The sequence below is a fragment of the Scophthalmus maximus genome, chromosome 6, assembly GCF_022379125.1.
Source record: "Scophthalmus maximus strain ysfricsl-2021 chromosome 6, ASM2237912v1, whole genome shotgun sequence".
In the NCBI taxonomy this organism is placed as follows: Eukaryota; Metazoa; Chordata; class Actinopteri; order Pleuronectiformes; family Scophthalmidae; genus Scophthalmus; species Scophthalmus maximus.
Genome location: NC_061520.1, coordinates 14,602,916 through 14,612,281, shown reverse-complemented (window position 1 = coordinate 14,612,281; position 9,366 = coordinate 14,602,916). Strand labels below are relative to the sequence as shown.

Genomic DNA, 9,366 nt, shown 5'->3' with positions numbered 1-9,366 from the left:
GTGTCTTTTGAATGTTTATTTTGAGACTTGCTTGTTTTTATTCATATTGAACTTTTCAAAGACAGAGTCTACAAAGTGCTTCAAAAGGAGAAAAGACAGGTGATGTCAGGTCAAGACTTATCATATATGAATGCTACTAAGGAGCTGAGCCTCTCTTTTTGATGATATGCTCAATCTCAGTCTTTTCAGAGATGTCCAGGTTGATCTTGTACTTGGCAAGGATTTTCAGGATGGGCCTCAGCTTTAACCACCACTGTATCTTTGGAATACGATGTCTGTCGAAGTGGGAAGGGGGAAAAAAGAGCAAAATTCTCAAGAACAAGGTAAAATAATATATGCAAAATATTTTGAATAAACCAATTTTTAGCCACTGTATTGACATGCTATTATGTTAACATACATGTGCACATATAGCACAACTAGACCACCATGAGCATAAAATTGAAGTTTTCTACCTGCCAAAGCATTGTATGTATATAGTAGATAAAAAAAGATTAAAAAAAAGGTCCAGAAGTGACAAGAAAATCAACTCAAGGAACATGAATGAAGTCTTACTCAAAGTCAGTTTGGTCTTTGAGTTCTGCCAGGGGCTGGAAGACCAAAGATCTCTTCCTCATGCCCAGCACACAAGCTGAATCTGCAGAGTTGGCAAAGATGCGACCTGGAGGTTGAGATAATGAACATAAAACCACACATCAGCTCAGGAATCACAGTGGGTCAGCGCACCAGATGTTTACATTTTGTGTTTTTGGGTGCGTCATGCCCTCACCATGTCTGTAGCATTCCTTCAGTTTGTCAGTCAACCAAAGGACCGACTTCATCCCCATCTTTGTGGCAAAGTTCCGGTCAAATGGACTGGGAGTTCCACCCTGTAAACAAAAATGTTATAAATCTGATATTTTTGAATAGAATAGAATTAGAACATCAAGCTGATCAAAGATCTTTGCCTAGCACACACACACACACACACACACACACACACACACACACACACACACACACACACACAGAAACACACCTGTTGCATATGTCCAAGTACATTCTTCCTGCAGTCGAACACACCCTTGCCCTCCTCCGAGTACAGGTTGAAGATAAAATCCGTTGTATAGTTTGCATTGCATTTCTCATTTCTGAAACATAAGTAGAATATCGAATGGGATATGATGCTTCTGCAGAGTATAAAGTTGATTCTGTTCAGGTGAGAAGTGAAGCAAATTCCTCACAAACCTCAGAATCAGTCCTCTCTTCACTGTGGTCTTCATCTTCTCCACAAGATGTTCCACATTCACCTAGGAACAGACCAGCTGTCAGACCACTGAGTTTAAATGTCCATCCATCCATCCACCTGTCCCATTAATATGCATTCATAAGCTCAGACCTCTAGGTGATGAATGTTGACAGGCTCCTCATAGATGTAGGCAGCATCAGCTCCAGTTGCCAAGCCGGCCATAGTTGCCAGGTAGCCGCAGTATCCTCCCATGGTCTCAACAATAAACACTCTCCTCTTGGTGCCGGCAGCAGATTGTTTGATCCTGTCACATGTCTGAAAAGGAGAAAGAGAACAAGGGCAAAAGACAGAGCGAGAAGAAATATATATTGCCGTGAGTTGGACTTCAATAATCCTGGCAGAGATTGTTAAGTGCTTATTTTTTGTGTACAGTAAGACTTTTACCATGGTTATGGTGTTGAGGGCAGTGTCAGTGCCAACACTGAAGTCAGATCCAGGAACATTGTTGGAGACAGTAGCAGGAACAACAACAAGGGGAATGCACAGTTCCTCATACTTGTCTCTGGCCTGCACCATCTCCAGACCTCCAACAAACGCCTGATGTAGACATGAAGGAAGAAATTAGATCACTATTTTTTTACTTTTTTATGTTTGTTTGCGTTTTAGTGAACAACAGCGATAAAACAGCAAAGCCTCCATGTTTTAGCTGCTCACCTCAAAGCCTCCAATAATGACTATTGCATGAATGTTGAACTTGGTGATGCTCAGACTGATCTCCTCCATGAACTCGTGTGGCAGGGATCTTTATTGGAGGAAAAAACATAGAATCACCCCTTCCATGTTAATTTAAAATCAACACTACCGTGTTCAACAAGTACGGGTCAATGTGGATTTAAAATGCACTGCTGAAATGTCTCACCTCTTAGTTCCCAGTATGGAGCCTCCCTTTCCAGTCCATCCTGCCACTCCAGACCAGCCAATGGGCTCAATCTGAGCAGAGACAGAAGATGCGCTCTATCGGGCTCTTAAATTTGTGTAGACATGCATTGACAGGGCAAAGCCCATTAACTGTCAAGAGACTAAATGCTTTCTTGTTTGTTCTTGTGTGTGTAAATAGAATTTACCATTCCATGAGCCAAGCCATCGAAGCCGTCATGCACTGCCAACATCTGGTGGCCCTGGAGAAGCCCAATCCTGACAGCTGAACGAACTGCAGCATTCATCCCGGCACATGGAGCTCCCACATTCACGATGGCAATGTTGATGTTACTCTGGCACGATGCAGAGACACTTTTCAGAACAAATGTATTTTCCACAGAGACCTGTAGAGACAGTTAATGTACATGGTACAACTGACCTTTGTTTCTGGGGGGTGCACGTGAGCCAGCATTTTGTAAGTGTTCCAATTGTTCTCAAAGCTCCTGTTGTCAGAAGTTAGCAGAAACATACGGACACCTGAGACTCAATACAACACTTGACAAGTTTGAATGCATAACACAAAGGTGCATGCCTCACTTTCCCCTGAGCTTCACAGCATCGTCAAACCTCCCTTCACCCATGGCAATGGTGACATCTTTAGTCTGAGGTGGATCAAAAAATCAGAAGACAAAAAGGAAACTGAGAATTACATTTTTTTTTAAATTATCGGAATATTGAACATATTCACTTCTTTTGTATATACTGAAGAATTGTGTGTGTGTGTGTGTGTGTGTGTGTGTGTGTGTGGGGGGGGGGGGGGGTTATGTGTACAGTATGTACAATATTTGACTCACCACTTGCACACACTCCATGAGAGGCAGTCTGACAGCCATGTTCCCAGACAAGCTGACCACACATGCAGGAGTGTCTGGTGTGGCCTCCAGCAGAGCCATCACAGCCTCCACACCCATCCTACTCGCCTGGATGATAACAAGGCACGAGAGAGCAGACAGGCATTCAGAGAAGCTCATAAGTGTATGTTCTGTATATCGAACAGAGATGAGGACCACTGGTGAGTATTTTAAAAGTTAATATATGAGGAAAATGAGGTTTTACCAGGATCCTGTCAAAGGCGGAGGGGGTTCCACCTCTCTGTACATGACCCAAGATAGTGGTGCGAGTGTCGAAGCCAAGCCTCTTTGACACCAGCTGGACAGACAGATAATTCTTGAGAAGTCTTCCTAACATGACTAGAGAACTATCCCATGTGCTGCTATGTTGGAGTACTGTCTTTACTGACCTGTTTGATGAGGTCACAGGAGATAGGCTTACCACTGCGGTCCATCGCTCCCTCTGCGACAATGATAATGTTCAAACGGGAGCCTCGACCTCTTTGCTGAGGGGGACAGAGAAAAGATTAAAAATCACCAAACAGACCTTTTAAAGGACAGATTAAAATAATTCTCTGTGGAGCACGCAAGACAAAACATTCACCTCTGTCAGTCGTCTGCACAGATGATCCTCCCATCCATTATCTGGGGGCATCTCAGGGATGAACACCCAGTCAGCACCACAGGCCAGAGCTGTCACTAAAGCCAGGTAACTGTAGGTAAACGGTCATTAGGCAGGCTTTGTTTGTAAAATTTGACTTGGAGTAAAGAGCTTTTTTACTACTTAATCTTTAATATATGATACTTTTTTCTTCTGCTGAGTGACGTGTTGGTTTTATTTTTTTAAATAAAACCAACACGTCTTTACTGTGAGTTTTTACATTTGAATATGTGTGTTTATGTATAAACATACCTATACCATGCTAAATAGCACTTTATCATCACAACACACTAAACTAATATGATAAACATAACCATTTACTATTTCATCTTTAGAAACTATACATTTGTGTATGTTGTGTACAACAAGCAGTTTACACATTTTGCCACTGCATCCATTATTTTACAACTACCCAGTTACAGTCCCATAGTAGGCCACACAACATGCACGCAGACTGTACTTACCCACAGTGCCTGCCCATTACCTCCAGTATGAAAGTCCTCTGGTGACTGCACAATGACACATGTCAAGTCAACGGTCTTAAACTAACCAATGAGCAGGTGTGTCATTCGTTTACATTTTTAAATGTCTGCATTACATGTATACCTCTGTGCGGTGGTTGTGATGGCATCCACTATCTCTATAATGCGATGCAGGGCAGAGTCCGTGCCGATGGTCATGTCGGTGCCACAGAAGTCATTGTCAATGGAGCCCACCATGCCGACGATGTTGAGGTGAGAGGAACACTTGGCCTCATTGGGTGTGATCTTACCTGAGAGAAAATTAGAAATGGCCGCACTCTCAGACACTCTACTTCACTGACATGGTTCAGTGAGATTAATGCATTTCACCATAGCATTAATGGATGTACACAAGAATACTTTTGCAGGTTGTGTTGTTTCTAATTTTTATGGCCATGACTGACTCTCACCGGCTTTCACCAGGTCTCCCAGTAGCTCAGTCCACTCTGTTCTGAACTGGTTGGCCCCCGTCAGACTGCCGTCACCTCCAATCACACAGAGGTTGGTGATACCAAGCTTGACTAAGTTACACGCAGCCTTGGTGCGTCCCTCCTTGGTGCGGAAATCCTGGCAGCGGGCACTGCCGATCACAGTCCCACCCTGATGTCAGGCCAGGAGGAAGAGTGTCAGTCCCAAACAATTTTCACCAGGAGGCAGGAAAGAAGGTAAGATCATTTGAAACCTTAGTGCTCATGTCCAAGATACAAGTCTTGCACTTTAATAAGCCCTGGCATTTAAATGACCATTTGACCTACAGAACTGCACAGTAGAGGCTAGAGTTGATAGAGTTACCCACATCCTCTATCCCACTCACAAAAAAAAGTTTTGCATCCTCATGCTTGTTCTCACCAGCTGCAGCATCATTGACACACTCTCCCACGTAGCAAGACGAATATTGTCACCTCCATCCACCAGACCCTGGTAACCCTGTCAACAAACAAACAAGCAAACAGACAAACACACACACACACACACACACACACACACACACACACACACACACACACACACACACACACTGATTTGTTCATCAAATATTTTTGAAAATAGCACAGCAATAAATAGACATCTTCACAACCTATTGTATTTGTCTTGATATTCTATATAATGAAAGATTAATAGATTAATAAAAAATCTTAAGCAGTGTTTACCTCATGGACAAAATACACCTTGGCTCCAGTGTAAAGTCCAACTCGAACTGTGGCCCTTACAGCTGCATTCATACCTGTAGACACAGTGCATTCACATTATCACACATTTAGTTATGTGTGACCACTGTGTCATCACACAAAGATTGAAAACAATGACTAAGTAGGATTGTGGGAAGATGGTGGTTATAAATGCATATAAAGATGATATATATGGATTTTGGGGTAAATTATCTTGAGTTTAACCTCTAAATACACACAGTTAAACAAATTAGCATGAGTGAGATGATTTGATGGTCCTTCCAGTTTTTGTATCTACATGCACAACTCTGGATCATTGACAAATATTGACAAATATTTTCTTCTTCAGTCATAGCATTAACCCGCAGTTGCAGCTGCCGAATGCCTTGTGGGTGCAACAATAACAATAAAACAAGAGTTATGTCATTGAGTGTACTTGTTAGATTGTCAGGGAGTTTGATTTTCAGGAAAGGCAACTTGGCCTTTGTGGGCCTTCTCCCCACTCTTGAGGGTTACTTAAAGGACATGATGAGGATAGATTAACTCCAGGGTTGCCAAGAGCATCTCCACTTACAGTGTAAAGGAGGAGAGGGGGGAAAGGTAGAGTAGGCCGAACCCTCTCACTCACAACCTCGCCACTTTACAAACACATGACAGAAAGGTCATTGCTCTAAAATTAGCCCCCATAACAGATACAGTGAGAGAGAGACCGAAAGGGACGAAAGGAGATGGAATGGTGAACTATATCAAGGAAGATATCAAGATGACTAAAAGGGTAAAGAGGGTTATGTATGAAGATCATAGGTGAAAAAGAAAAAATTAGTTTGAGCCTGTTCAAAAGTTTTCTATTCAGCCTTCACGCTTGTTAAGGTCTTATAAAGTTAAGACAGGTGAATACAGGCTGATGGAACGCTCACTGTCTCACACAATCACGCTACAGAGTGGTGTGGGGTCACTGACACTCCTCCTAAAGGTCACAGTGGATATACTGTATGGTCCTCATCAAGTTAAAGGTCAGAGGAGCATCTGTCTCACTCTGTGGTCCAGCAGCTTGGAATGAAGGAGTTTGTGCTGCCCTTTTCCATAAGCCATGCTAATAGATAAGCTATGAGGTGGATACCTAGGTAGATCGCTAAAAAACTGTTTTGGTATGGAAATCATTCAAGTCATTTTAGCAGCAGTTAAATATTATACGCTATCAAATTTGATATAAAAGGGAGATGCTGTCATGAATGTGTCGAGCTGAAGTACTTTTAGTTTTTCAAAAAGCAGTGACTTTCTAGGACAGAGGGATGTTAGTGCCGGCTGTATAACACTTAAAACTAGTTTTGAGTTGTTTACCAGTGAAGCAAATTATCAGCCCTCAGGATGGAGCTCTGTGTGGGCTACACCACAACCACAACGACAAACAATGAAGAGACATCAACATTTAGACTCTTGATTTCTACAAATTTCTAGGTCGCTCATTTTACAATTTAAATAATTCATCTGTCCATAAATACTGCTGTGGAGTTACTAATTACTGATTTACCACTCACCAGATCCTCTCAAAAACCTGCCGTGGCAAATAAACAGCAGACATGCCCGACCTTGGCACTCAACACACACATACCACCCTGAAATCCCTCCACTTACCCTGGGCATCGCCTCCCGAGGTCAGCACGGCAATCGCCCGACCCTCTCCCATCTTGGTGGGATTAATGGGATCTGCTTGTGCCATGGTGCTGGAATTGAAGCTGGCTGAGGGAAAGAGGCCTTGAGTGTAAAAATCCCTGCCACCCTGCTTTACTCTGTGGAGTGCAAGGAGCCTCTGACCAGTCTGCCTGTTATGGAGGAGTTGCAGTTGCAAGGGTGCACTGCTTAACTACCCTCTTGGCACTGAGGCACACATAGTTGCGCAAACGCGTTTAGATACCACACACACACACACACACACACACACACACACACACACACACACACACACACACACAAACACACACACACACACACACACACACACACACACACACACACACACACACACACACACACACACACACACACACTGTGTCTATTAAAAGTATTCATCTCACTTCCACCATCTGTAGTTTTGAATATTTTCTTTATTTTTATTTTGTGTGTGTGTGTGTGTGTGTGTGTGTGTGTGTATTCCACACAGATCTCACAAATATATTCAAGTTATTAAGTATTAAAATTAAATACACTTAGTAACTGCCTGCATCAGCTTTTCACATCTGCACAATTTTGTAAGAAAACTTCAGAAATACTTTCATTCATTCACAGTGATTCAATGTTGTAGTTGTCATATCTGTATACTGCAGATCTGACAGCAGTTGCTGTCAAGGTAACTGAGTTTTAGGTCTTCGTTTATCAAGGCTACACTGTCAACCTGATATTCTGATAGTCCTTTACAGTAATTGCAGTCTTGCTTACCAGCATCCCCTGCTGGATCAGGGCTGGAGGACACCTTGCTTTCAGACGCTGACAGGTCATCACCACCTGCAGAGATATAAAGATATGCCATTACATAAACAGATAAAACCATTGGTACTATATAAGCTGTATATGACTGTACTGTACAACTGAATCATTAGCTGCTATTGTAGAAAACAAGCTCCATAACTCACTGTAGCTGTAAAAAGCTGTTTTTGTAGTTATTGTACCTTCGTAATTGTCTCCTCCTACACATTATATTGTTTTTTTCAGCTATTCATGTCTGGAATTATGAATCAGATGAGTAATCAAATACAACACATTACTACACCTAAATGATGCTATAGTCTTTTGTGTTAAACTCTTTGTTCAATCAATGCCAGCAAAGCTGATTTAATTTAAATACCAACAAGGCAGACATTCCTGTATTTTCTCTGTGTGTTAGATTAGAACTATAAAGCTCAATATCAATACTGTTGCCAAAAATCGAAAGCTCTGGAAATTGATTAAAAGTTGGAAAAATAAACAGTATAAAGGCAGCCAATTGGAGGCGTCTTAAAAAAGATTCAGGATTGTCTGAATGTAGAAACCAGAGCTGCTATCTAAAACAACAGAAGCTCCCTCCCCCTTCACCGCCATTACTGTGAAACTGCACAGTCATCCCTACAAGTGAACATGTCAGAATATGGCATGCTTGTTGTAGTTATTCCCTTACAAATGTACAGTTGACCTGGCGATTTACAAAATTTTGCACATCAAAAGTTTAAAAAAGCAATGCTCAGGCAAATGAAATATTTGAACCAGGCCTATATTAACATTTAAATAAAAAAACACAAACACACAATATCCAGATATCCACACTGTTTGAGTGTACCTTGAGCTTTCTTTCTGAGCCACAACAGCAGACAGGCCAGCAGCGTGACAGTGAGAAACCACTGGGCTGAGAAGACGGCCGGGTACCACATCCTCACGCTCTTCTAGGGAAACTATTCTGAATGTGATCTTTATTAATAGCTTTGATATCACTACTTCATTGCTAATCCATGGGGGGTAATCAGACACAACCTGCCAGCGTCTGTAATAATTAGAGGATGTATTGCTGGGTAGCCGTCCAAGAATCACAATTTTGTGTATTGTTAGGTAATCAAAGCACAAGTGAATGTTAATTAAATTGGACTATATCTAGAAACACACCAAATAATAATAATAATAAAAAAACAAACATTGTTAGTTCCATAAAATTATGGCTCATTATCCTAGACAATGGTGCTCCTTCTTATTATTATTTTAATGAATAAACATTATTTGCAAAAGTAAAAGTTGATTTATCCATGTTGTCTTTTATCACAGGGATTTCTAACAGGACTTAAAGTCAAATAACTACTGTACCTGTCTAACTGAACACAGATCAATCAGTTTATATTAACATGAAAAATGTGATGCAAAGGTGGTTAAATGTGTGTAAACACGCTGATAAACAGTTTGTGCACATCGTTGTGCTGTGAGATAAAGTAATGACTCCTGATTAATGTTGATGTCACTC

General features: G+C 41.5%; 1 protein-coding gene across 2 annotated transcripts; it reads right to left on the bottom strand.

The window, feature by feature from the left end:
* Position 1: 1 nt before the first annotated feature.
* pfkmb (phosphofructokinase, muscle b) lies at positions 2 to 7,251 on the bottom strand. 2 transcript variants are annotated; one of them, XM_035632706.2, is made up of 22 exons: positions 7,023 to 7,249; positions 5,370 to 5,443; positions 5,068 to 5,145; positions 4,629 to 4,818; positions 4,304 to 4,469; positions 4,162 to 4,206; positions 3,641 to 3,749; positions 3,447 to 3,542; positions 3,263 to 3,355; positions 3,001 to 3,126; positions 2,744 to 2,808; positions 2,586 to 2,649; positions 2,353 to 2,499; positions 2,148 to 2,218; positions 1,943 to 2,030; positions 1,673 to 1,825; positions 1,379 to 1,543; positions 1,228 to 1,289; positions 1,019 to 1,130; positions 770 to 869; positions 556 to 661; positions 2 to 275 (listed from the first exon to the last, which is right to left on the bottom strand). In XM_035632706.2, the coding sequence occupies exons 1-22, from the start codon at positions 7,105 to 7,107 to the stop codon at positions 137 to 139; spliced, it is 2,334 nt and encodes a 777-aa protein (XP_035488599.1). In that variant the 5' UTR covers positions 7,108 to 7,249; the 3' UTR covers positions 2 to 136. The 2 variants fall into 2 exon arrangements, with proteins under 2 accessions (XP_035488599.1, XP_035488598.1); XM_035632705.2 differs by having other exon boundaries at positions 1,379 to 1,825; positions 7,023 to 7,251.
* Positions 7,252 to 9,366: the final 2,115 nt, after the last annotated feature.

Coding starts and splice junctions, on each gene's coding strand:
- pfkmb (XM_035632705.2), bottom strand. CDS start 7,107: ATGGCACAAGCAGATCCCATTAATCCCACCAAGATGGGAGAGGGTCGG. Junction 2,031..2,147: donor TCCATACTGGGAACTAAGAG/GTGAGACATTTC, acceptor CCTCCAATAAAG/ATCCCTGCCACACGAGTTCA. Junction 662..769: donor GAAGGAATGCTACAGACATG/GTGAGGGCATGA, acceptor CTCAACCTCCAG/GTCGCATCTTTGCCAACTCT.